This window comes from Argiope bruennichi, chromosome X1, assembly GCF_947563725.1.
Source record: "Argiope bruennichi chromosome X1, qqArgBrue1.1, whole genome shotgun sequence".
Taxonomy (NCBI): domain Eukaryota; kingdom Metazoa; phylum Arthropoda; class Arachnida; order Araneae; family Araneidae; genus Argiope; species Argiope bruennichi.
The window spans coordinates 21,798,148-21,810,211 of NC_079162.1; the positions used below are offsets into that span (position 1 = coordinate 21,798,148).

The 12,064-nt window shown below is 28.4% G+C and overlaps 1 protein-coding gene across 2 annotated transcripts in view; it reads right to left on the minus strand.

Annotated features, from left to right (window-relative positions):
* LOC129958340 (collagen alpha-1(I) chain-like) overlaps positions 1-12,064 on the minus strand; it is an 84,261-nt gene that overhangs the window by 5,720 nt on the left and 66,477 nt on the right. For both annotated transcript variants that reach the window (XM_056070759.1, XM_056070758.1), the window contains 14 exons: positions 11,430-11,483; positions 11,064-11,225; positions 10,858-10,965; positions 10,667-10,720; positions 10,496-10,549; positions 9,531-9,584; positions 8,502-8,555; positions 5,555-5,608; positions 5,349-5,456; positions 3,871-3,978; positions 3,078-3,185; positions 2,550-2,657; positions 1,344-1,559; positions 728-781 (listed from right to left, as the gene is read on the minus strand). In XM_056070759.1, coding sequence (XP_055926734.1) covers positions 728-781; positions 1,344-1,559; positions 2,550-2,657; positions 3,078-3,185; positions 3,871-3,978; positions 5,349-5,456; positions 5,555-5,608; positions 8,502-8,555; positions 9,531-9,584; positions 10,496-10,549; positions 10,667-10,720; positions 10,858-10,965; positions 11,064-11,225; positions 11,430-11,483 — 1,296 coding nt within the window. The remainder of the gene's footprint in view (positions 1-727; positions 782-1,343; positions 1,560-2,549; positions 2,658-3,077; positions 3,186-3,870; positions 3,979-5,348; positions 5,457-5,554; positions 5,609-8,501; positions 8,556-9,530; positions 9,585-10,495; positions 10,550-10,666; positions 10,721-10,857; positions 10,966-11,063; positions 11,226-11,429; positions 11,484-12,064) is intronic.

The following is a 12,064-nucleotide window of genomic DNA, read 5'->3' on the forward strand; positions in this document are numbered from 1 at the left end:
TCTTTAAACTAACCTTTTTATTTTATAATCAGTTAGCAGATATAGATATTGATAAGTGTAAAAAAGTGTAGAATAAATACTCTGCCATCCAATTGTGCAGTTAAGCAAAGAGATGCTAATAATGATTCAAGATTCTAGGATGCATGAATAATCAAATATTTTAAAAATCATTCGGCACACACAAAAAAAAAAACATTTAATGCGAAAAAAGCCCTCCCCACATAAGCAGTAAGTTTTGATGGCATCAAGAATCTGAATTTCTAGGTCACACAATCCAAATTACACAATGATTGAGGTCTAAATTTTTTAAACTGCACGCATGTTAACTAAAATTATTCATAGTAATATTGTCTTCCAGAAAAAAAAAAATATTAGTATAGAAAGTTCGAAGATAAATGCGATATAATATTAAAGGCAGCTGAAAGTTTAAAAAATGACTTCTTTGAATAGTCAAAATTCTTCCAAAGAAGAAAAAGTAAATACCCGTACTTTTGCAATTTCTTTACAAATATGTTTGAAATTAAATTATTTCTTAAAAATCCTTAAATGATTCATAGTCAAGTAATCACTATGGTTTCTTAATTATTCAGTTTTAATAGTTTTGTACCAACCACTGTTTTCATTAGTTTGATCACCAATTATGATTTTTTTTTTCTAAAAAGAAAATAAAAAAAGTCTAAATTCACTAATTTTCTGCAGAAAAAAAATGATAACAGAAAAATGCTACCTTCATTCCAGGTGGTCCAGGTTCTCCAGTCATGCCCTTATCTCCGGGTGGACCCTATAATTGATATGAATAGATTAAACACTGCTATGAAATTAGCATCTAACAAAATATAATGAATATAATATAACATTAACATTCATTTTATTGATTAGCAAGAAAGAAATTTTAATAAATTGGAGTTGAAGTCATTCTTAACATGCAGTGGAAATTTATCATCCGGGAGTAAAGTATGAAAAATTCTTCTCATGTGCATTTCACTTAGTTAGCAAAAAACATCACAATTCGAAGGTCACAAAAATTCATTATTTCAGTTAAATGAAGTTTATTTTCAAATTCATTTTCAGTGTAGGCAATAAACTATTAATTTCATTATGATTAATTACGAAATTAAAATAAAGAGAACTAAAATATACAAAGAGAGAAGAGGAATAATTCAAAATAAGCAATTTGTTTATTTTAAAATAATCTAATACTCTGAAGCATAAAAATATTTCAAGAATCCTGAAATATATGTTCATCAAGATAGAATATAATAAAATAAAAATGATGAAAATAAGAGACATTTCAATAAAATTTGAAAAGTTTACTATATTCTATAATTACACAAACATCTTACCACAGGTCCAGGAAGCCCTTGTAGCCCCATTAAACCTCTATGACCTTTCTCACCAGCAGCTCCAACATCACCCTTGGGGCCTTTATCTCCAGTTGAACCAATAGGGCCTGGTACACCTCGCTGCCCTTGAGGTCCAGGAGCACCTTGTATACCTCTTTCTCCCCTCTGGCCTCGTTCTCCAGGAGGTCCACTTGGTCCTGATGGACCAGGGATGCCCTATAAAACCCATATAATTTTAAAGTAAATTTTTAAAGAAATACTCTATATTTGTGAATGCAACATTTATAAGATTTCAAAAAGCAGGATACGAGCATTAAATTTATCAACCAATCCTTATAGAACAGATCACATTACAATTATGGAGACGATTAGATTGTGAAAAATTAATTATTTAATTGATACAGTTGTCATTTAATTACGATATGCTCACCAAAGAGTAATTTTTTGAATTTCTATGATTATTTAGCATGTTTGTAATAAAACTTCATGATCAGGAAATATTATGTGACATAAGAAGGAATGCATATATCAACCTTCATCCTTATAAAAATTATGCGACCATAGGGAGATTAAATTTTTAAAAAACAGATTGATAAATATAGTAAATCTGGAAAATAAATATATTGAACAGATGGGTATAATATAATTTATTTTCATCATTTCGGCATCCACCTCAAAATAATTATTCAAGTGTTTCTAAATACTTTTTTTTATATTATTTCATTTAATGTAATAGTTTTTAGAAGAATTGGAATCATGCATCATTTGAGGACATTAGTAGATTTGAAATAAACCTTTATATGAATATTACTTTAGGAAATAAACAATAGTGTGGCTTAAATAAATCAATTATGAAGTTAAATAAGCATAAAATCGACAGATTTTATCCCTCGACAAAGACAGTGGATTTCTAAAATATAAGTGTTCTTTTAACTTAGTATCGGAAAAACTCTCCCCATAAAGTTAAAGAAGCACGGGTAAATTTAAAACAATGCCTGTTTGGTATTATATGAAATCAATAAATATTTTTACTTGTAGCTTTCATAGCTAGAAATTATAACTTAAGCCAGAAATTACATATAGATACAGAATGTATATTGACATTCAGATAATAGCATTTTCCTTAATTATCGCATTCTTGGAGTTCAAATGGGTAAAAACCAAGTAATTTAAATACATTTAAAAATGCAAACTGAAATTAATTACTTGAAGGCCAGGTAAACCTGTTGGACCAGGCAATCCAGGTGAACCAGCTGGTCCCTTATCACCAACCCTACCAGGAGCACCAGGAGGTCCATCCTTTCCTGAAGGTCCCTTAAGGGGAAAAAAAAAAGAATTATTAAACTAAATAGAACTTTAAGGCAAAGAAAGCAAAATGTTAAATGCTAGCATCAGAAATTCAGAAATTTATGAATTTGTAAAAAAATAAGCATTAAATATTAAATAAAACAACATTTAAGATAAATAAAAACATATATTTTTACTTTTATTTACAAAATTTCATTGTAACATCCCATAGCAACAAATAAAAATAATCCATTAAAAATTTTAATTGAAAGCAGTTATTTTTCTATCCACCTTCTACAAATACATAAAGCTATAAGTTTACTAAAAAATTTAATGTAATGTTTTTTTCAGTAACTATATATAACATCATGTGAATCAATAGCAAATTTTAAAAAAGGTTGTTTGCAAAATATAGATCAATTTTCAAAATATATAACAATAAATTACTTCTGGTCCTCTTTCTCCCGGTACACCAGTAGGACCAGGTTGTCCTGGCAAACCTTGTAATCCAGGATTTCCATCTGGCCCTGGCTTGCCTTCCGGGCCTCTTTCCCCCTGTTAAATGTCATATCTATTAATGAATATCTTTAAAATATTTTTATAAAATAAATCAACTGGCCAGATATAAATAAAAAGTGTGGAAATTAAACTTATTATCACCTTTTTAAAGAAATAATTAAAAGTAATATAGTTTAACTGATTATGAAAATAAAATTGTTTTGAATTAGAATTAAATTGGTTCTCTTGTAGAGTATTATGATTCTTTGAATATTGGGTAGAAAATTTTTATTTTTATTTAACCAGTTCCAATAGGCAACATAATCTGAGTAAAATACAAAGATAATCAATGTAGCTGCAAAATTTTCGATATTTTTTTACAGCAATCTTACATATAGTTATATTCTATTAATAATACTATGTAAGTATTGATGTATGCAAATATCAGACATAAATTTAAAACAATTGATAAGATGGCCTGCTAAAAATTTAACTTACCATAGATTAATGCATACGTATTTTATTGGATGTATCAGAATCTTTTAAGTAAATGTTTCACAAAAAAAAGGGGGGGGGGGAGAAAATTATTCAAGAAAAAAAAAGAAGAAAATAATTCACTTAAAAACAATGATAAAGATTTGAAGAGATATTGAACAAATATCCACCTCAGAAAAAAATAAAAAATGTATAATAAAAGTTTTTAATCAGGAATTTTTTTTATTAAAAATAAGATTTAATATACCTGAGAACCTTTAGTACCTTGAGGACCCTGTCTTCCTTGCAGACCAGGCAGACCGGGAGGACCTTTATCACCAGAAGGTCCAGGTGGACCAGCAGGCCCTTGAGGTCCCTATAAGCATAAAAGCAGCAAGAAATCTTGTTAATTTAGAAATATAAAAATAAGTAACGCATTAGTAAGATTTTTTTCTCATAACGACACATTTATTTATTTTTCAATTTGCGGTTAAATATAATAATGGAGATAAATACTTTGAATAGTGCTATTATTATAAAAATACCTAATTTTTGTATTTTTATTGCACTAATATTTATTACTCATCCTCCCAACAATTTCAGTTTTGTTGAAATGGACTTAACATTAAATGCACCGCCATTTCACCATCACAATGGAAATGCCATCGAAAAACGATCATTTGACCATTCGAAGTAGGCTTAGTGTAAAAGAAGATGGAGAGAATATTTGAAAAAAAAATCTATTTCTGACAAATTAGCTTAATTTAATTTTAAGATGAAATTTTTTAAAAGTTTTGCCACTAGAGTCTTTAAATGCTATGAGGAAAGTTGTTGTCGATAAAAGAAATAAACAGCATTTTACCCACCTTTTAACTTAAATAAAAATCGTGTATTTATTTAAATTTCAATCTTTATATTAAAGTTTTTGAAATACATAATTCCAAAAAATATTTTCAAAGAGATTCTTAGTGTGTATTACTAAATAAAATCTCAATATAGTAATTTTTTAACTAACCATTTGAAATCGAAAGATTCTGAATAATTAAAACGTCAGTGGAAGAGAATCTTAAAATTTTTACAAAAATCGTAAAATACAAAATTTAAAATATTAATTAGATAATAATTCCATTCATGTAAATTGCTACGAGATTTCTAGTTATATGATTATTTTATCATCTTAAATGCGTTCTTTTACTTTTGTTTCAAATAATTATTTTACGTATTAACATGTAAAAATATTTTTTAATGCAAGGAGGGTATTTTAAAATTTTGGAAAATATTTTTTCTCATTTTCCTTAAAATGCAAATATGAAGTTAAATTACTACTTCCAAAAAGACTTCTAATTTTTGAGCAAATTTTATTGCTTAAATATCTGTAAAATATGAACGAAATATGTAATAACTGGTAAAATGTGAAAATATGAACGGAAATATACATTTCATTTTAAGTAAAATAAAATTATATATCAGTTATACAATTTATGCAGAATTCCACACATATTTACAAAAGTATGAAAAAAATTATCATTTAATATTTTTTAAGCAGCAAGTTATTATGCATATTATAAATAAAATCGGATTTCGATGTATTTTATTGATCAAAGAAGAGATTAAGTGACGATAACAAAACTGAAATATCTTACAACTAGGTGTATAATAATTTTCAGATTTCGCGAGTCAGAAAATAATAATAATGTTTTTTATATATATTCCCAAAAGTTCAAAAAAGAGAGTTATGATTCTTACTGGTCTTCCTTCAGATCCAACATCCCCTTTCGCTCCTGGAAATCCAGGAATGCCTGGAGTACCAGGTGGTCCAGGTGTGCCAATTCTACCAGAATCCCCTTTTGGACCCTATTAAGAAATAAAATGTTTCAACAAAAAATAAATAAACAAATTAAACAATTAAAACTGGAAATGATTCAATAACTAAATAAATAAATAAAACTTGCTTTCAGTCCTGGTGGACCAGATGAGCCAGACACGCCGGGATTACCTTGTTTCCCCTAAAAAACATAAAACATCAAGCATATTAGGTATAAAATCACAAACAATTGCAAATCATGATAAAATCAAGGGAGAAGATCTATTGAAAAATGAAATCTCAGCAATAAAATAAGTAATCCGGTAACATGTCTGTTAAATTTTATATCTTTTTACGAAATTATCCTTTACAGAAATTATTTCAAAGAATTAGGACCAATCTAATTGTCTAAATCAGTTATCATATAAATATTTCAATGCTACATAATATTAAAATGGACATTTTCTTGAAACACATTTTAAATGAAAACCTAATTATGCATTTGTTGAATTATTTTACTCCTTCATGTAAATTTTATTAATAATTAATGCCTTTCTTTGTTAATACATAGAAAATAATTCATATATTCACGTATCCAGAAGTTACCATAGTTCAAATCAGCACCTTAATTTAATACTTTAATCTATTTCTATGGTATTAAGATATTAAGCCTGGTCTTTAGGATATCAAGTCTTGGTTTTTTTTAAAAAATGCATAACATGTTTAACACTCTAATATATAATTCTCAAGGAGACATCTCATGGAGTAAGGTGACATCTTATTCTAGGACAATGATCACCAAACTATCGGTCGCTTGTCAATTTTAGACGAGTTATGACAAGATCTTACATGTGTGTATCTTTCCACCTTTATCAAGCCACACATTATAAATATTTTTGTAAAAATATATTTAATAATAATTGTGTTTTTTTTCCCTCTCAAAAGTTCGTTTTGGTCTCATAAAACATCCTTCGGAAAGAAAGTGTACTGTGCTTCTCTGGAAAATTCAATACACTGAAAATGAAATTGGTCTCTTTAGGTTCAATATTTAAAAATTGGATCTAAATATTTAAAAATTTGGGAACCCCTAACTTAAAACCTAGAAGAAAAATGAGCTGATAGATTATTGTATTATAAATAAAGCATTTGAGACTGCCTATCGTGAGCCGAGATCTTGGCTTAACTGTCACATGGTATATTTTAAATTCTTCATGCTTTAAAAGTGTGCGTCGATGTTTTGCCTCAAATAAATAAATTAAAATGTTCCAAAGCTGTCTATAGCAGTATAATGCATCCTATAGAAACATATATTGCAACGGTAACAGCGATTAAAAGAAAAGTAGTAATTTAATGTTCCAAAATATTTTCGTTACTGAAAAATATTGGACGACATCGAAAATAGAAGTAACTATGGCATCTTTACGGATTAATTCTCCTGAATAATTTTTCTTTTCAACACTTGCTAACTGTACTATGTAAAATATCTAATTTGAAAGATATAAAATAGTTTCCGGTTTATTGGAAAAAACGGGACGTTAACAGATAAATTCCTTAGTTATGAAAGAGCAAGAGAGGGATATATTTAGTTCATTATGTCTATATGATAAAGATAGAATTCATTTCGATACTGTAATGACAAAGTTTAATGATCATTTTGCGATCAAGAGAAATACAATTTTTGAAAGAGCATAGTTTAATAAATAAATATAATTCGAAGGCGAATTAGTTAATATTTTTATAATTGCTTTAAACACCTTAACAGAACATTATGAATATGGTGCATTGTATGATAAATTTATCCGAAAACAAATCGTTTTCGGAATTCGTGACAAAAATTTAAAAAGAAAAGACAGGTGCTGATCTATCTTCCGTTAACGAAAGCAGTTGAAAAGGTAGACTTAGTAAAGTAATTAAAGAATAAGAAAAATTAATCAGAAATGAATATGCATTAGTTAATTATATTTCGCCAAAATAACGCAGAAAGGTTTCTGATTCTCGATTTATCGAAAAATGTAAATGGTGTGAGAAACACAGATGTGATAATAGGTTGTGTCATGCTGGAGAAGCCAGAAGTAAAAAATTACTTTGAAATAGGACATCATGCTGTGTCCTCATCTCAACAAAATAATAAATCATAAAATAATAACCTCATAAAATCTCAACAAAAAAAGTTTGAAATAGCTTATTTAGGTGTAATATAGTTCGAGAGTAAAAACGAAAATAATATTAAATTGGGCAGTTATAGTTCAAGTGAAATATAAAAACATTAAAATTAAAATCGATATTGAAGCTGATTACATTATATTGCCTGCAAATACTTTTCAGAATGTGTTCCAAATATTAAGTTAGAACACATGATAAAATTTTATGCGGTCCAGATAGAGTCGTTTGAAAATACTCGTGGAATTCAAGACAAATGTTAAAAAAAGATTTGCACTGAAGAAATTTAAGTTTTTTTTTTTGTCTCCAAATTTAACTTTTTAATAAACCTCTTGAAATTTCTACATGGTGGTGTGAAATTATCAATGTTAAAAAAAATATTTATAAAAAATTTCATTTTTTTTTTCAAAGCTACATTTTCCATAAGTAGCCTATAGCTTTTAATTCAATGCTACATATGAAGTTTGTTGCATTTCAAATGCATTAAATAATCAGCATATTTTATAAATTAATCGTAGATTTTTCAATAGGAAATTATATGTTGAAGTATATTATGCCAGTAGATAAAAGAAACAGAGCCCCCCCCCCAGACACACACGCATACTCCCATCTTCACCCAACCACATCTTGCAAATGTAAAGCCTATATTCAAAAACTGCCACTGCTTGCGCTGTTCTTTTCTGATCTTGCTGAATATCCGAGTTCATTTTCTATCTTTCCGCAAATTATCCTAAAATCACATTTTCAGAACTTTTTAAAGGGCTTGGTATAATGAAAGGATGTTATTTTGTTGAAACTAAGCGCGACTCCATTTCCTATCGTTTCTCTAACAATAAGACGTGCCCCAATTCCTCTCTGAAAGAAATTGAAGCTAAATTAAAAAATGAAATGTTGCCTCCCAAATGAAGGAAGTCAAAATTAACTCAATAACTTACAGGTACACCAGGAGTTCCTGGCAATCCAGGAGTACCGGGAAATCCAGCATGGCCCTAAAAGAAAATTTTTAAAAAAAAGCTTTAAAAAATAGATATTTTTAAAAAACGCTTTGCACAAATATTTAATAAAGTTCCGTACGCTAACTTAATATTATAAAATTAACATGAAGTTAAATTAAGAGACAAGGTTTCTGCAAGAAGGGAAATAAGAAAAATTTCCCAGTATAATTTCTTAATATGGGGAAAAATTAGTAATCCCAGCTAATTACTTTGTTTTGTTTCATTTACACAAAGTTTAGAAACTCGGGAAGACTGACAGAATTATATTCCGCAGTAAAATTTAAAAAATTCAACTATAGCAATACTAGAACATTATTTGGTTACACTAGGGATAAAATTCTTGTTTTACTGTCTTAAAATTTTGGCCAATAAACACAAGTAAAAATTTGATTTCAGGTAAAACTCACATGATATAAAATAGCATGTTTAACCTATTGCAGTGTACGAGAATCGGACTACTCGTTTTAAAGCTAATGAGCGAATATACTTTGAAGAACATTTATTTCATTTCAACAGAAACAGCCATGTATACGTACTATCTTTTACAACTTGTATTATAAAGAATTACATGAAAATTCCTAATTTGGAGAAGTAATCGAATCATTTTTACAAAACAAAATTCCTTAAGGAATTATTTTTCAATTATTTTTTTAAACATATTATCTACATCTATTTACAAGAGCAGAACGTTTTTCGAAATCAGCAAATTATTTTAGCTCAATATCTTGCATAATTTTCATATTAAATGGTTATATTATAACTGTCTGTACTTTAATTTACAATTTTTCATTCATAATTCCATAGCTTTTTGAAATACACTGCTGTTATACATATATTTAAGGGTAGTTATAAAGAATTTTTATGACGAATACCAAATTCAAAAACTAAACTGCAAGTATACAGATATCAAAATTAATGTAACAAATGTTAACTAAAAGTATTTAGAAACTTAAAAAGTTATATCATCACCTTTTTGCCTTCATCACCTTTAGACCCAGTATCTCCAGTAGGTCCTTGCAAACCCTAAGCAATAAATATCATGAATCTAATTGTAATTAAACTTTTTTAAAAACATAAATAAACTGTTTAACAAATAATAAAATCAAACATATTAAGCCAGTTTGTAGTCATGATTTCATCCAAATTTAAGAAAGCGAATTTAATTACTAATTGCAAAACAAATCAACTCTGTTGCAACATTTTCAAAACAAAAAACAGTTTTATTGAATTTGTTAAAATAATCTAAGAAAATTTCCAAAAACTTATAGTGATACAGTATCAAAATATATTTTTTCTTCCCAAATATAAAGTTGATAAATAAACGCAACAATATAGAGAATTATTCTTAATTTATGGTATTATTTGTACAGGAGGAAAATCCATATGTCTCAGTTTTTGACAACATTTAACACTAAATATATTTTTTTATATTTTGCTTATGTAATGAACAGAAATAGATTTGAAATATTTAATAAGATGAGAAAATACGGTAATTAGAAAAAGAGTGCTATATTATAAGACATCTTTAAAAAAAAAATTGTTTTTATTATACAAAGAAAATTAAGTCTTTGTTTGGGAAATTAATTATGTATTTTCGCCCATTTCAAAATTGTTTTAAAATGATAAATTAATAACTGAAAGAATTTATAAGCTTGTGCTTTGGATTACTTACTATAAAACCTAAACGTATTCCCCTTTTAAAAATGTTTCGAGAAAAAGCTAGACTTCCATACAATCTGAAAAAGTCAAATTTGGATCTAAAATTTTTTTTAAAAATTTTAATTTTTAAATGAAATCTAGAAAAAGTTGATGTAATTTTTTAGGGTATTTGTAACCATTGTTGCATAGGAATCTCTGAAAAATTAATTAAGCTTCAGTGTTCTCTAGCCAAACAGATAATGACATTAATACATATAAATGAAATTTTAACATACTTGCACACCACGTTGGCCGGGAGGTCCAGGAGGTCCAATATCTCCAGTTTCACCCTTCACAATGAGAAATTTAAAATTATTCATTAAATAAAAATGTTAAAGGTAGCCAGATTTTAATCAAAGAATGGAATAAATCAAAGAAATATCCAGATAATTTTTTAAACCGTGTACCTTAGATCCAGTTAATCCTTGAACTCCTTTACTGCCTGGTGGCCCAGGATGACCCTATTAATGAGAATTATTAACATTAATGTTTAAAATTCGTAAATTCTTGGTCAAAATAAATTATAAAAATGCATTGAAAAAAAAGGAACTACAAGAATAGTATTAAAAAAAGATGCATGAACAAAAATGCCAGTTACCACAGGTCCAGGGAATCCTTGCTGTCCTTGAGAACCTTGCTGCCCTTTTTCACCTTGCAGGCCTTGTGGACCAGGGTTTCCTTGAGGACCAACTTGGCCAATTGCTCCCTTTAATACATAATTAACATCAATAAAGTTGAAATATGTTAAGAAGTGCATGTACTTTACAGAAAAATTAGTACAATATCGCTGAAAGTATCTTATACCTTTTCACCTGGTTCTCCTTGATTGCCAGGAACACCAATTAATCCCATTGGTCCAGGTTCACCAGGCCTTCCTTGCGAGCCAGCAGGACCCATGGGGCCAGAATCACCACGTTCACCCTTCGGACCTGGAGGCCCAAAGTCTCCTCGTCTACCAGGTAATCCCTTAAAAATATTGTAAAAGGAAAGAAATTAAGTCAATAAGAAATTTGAGATTATACTCTATGGATTTAATTCAATGTAAGCTTCTTAACTATTCGATAAACCAAAATATTAAACCTATTGAATTAAAATTAGTTTATAATATCTTCAAGTAATAAACAAACAGTGCAAGTTTTTAAACAATACTATAAATAAAGGAATACTTACCAATAATCCAGATGGACCTGCACTTCCTTTAGGCCCTCTTTCACCTCTTGGGCCCTAAAATAAATTCACAAAAATACCCTAAATTCACAAAAATATTAAAAGAAAAAACATTCAAAATCTCATAACTAGGCTTTTAATTTAAATTTTTTAATAGTGAAACTAAGACAAAAATTACATCGCAAAAATAGCTTCTCCACAGTTGTTTTAATAGCCTAAAAGTATATCACCGTTTAAGTTTGGAAATTATTCAGTTATCACTTATAGAAATTTTAAAATTTTGTATGAAGACGTAGATCATGCTCATTATATTTACTTTATGTATACCCAAAGGTTAAATGTGATCCTGAAAGCTGAGCGCAAAAACTATCCGTCATTCCGCGGAACGCCAAAGCGGAGGTTTGAGGTGAAAAAAAAAAGTTTAATAAACACGAGAATTCCACATAAACGGCAAAAAAAAAAAAATCATCTTGAGATTTAGGGAGAATTGGCACAAAAGCTAAAAGTTAGACCACGGGGAAAACATAGAAGCAATTTGATTATAAATCAGAAGATGGAGCTTTTTTCTGTCCAAACACAGGATTCAAACAAAGTTATTTTTATATTCTAATTGTCACAATCACCACTTTGCTGGAACG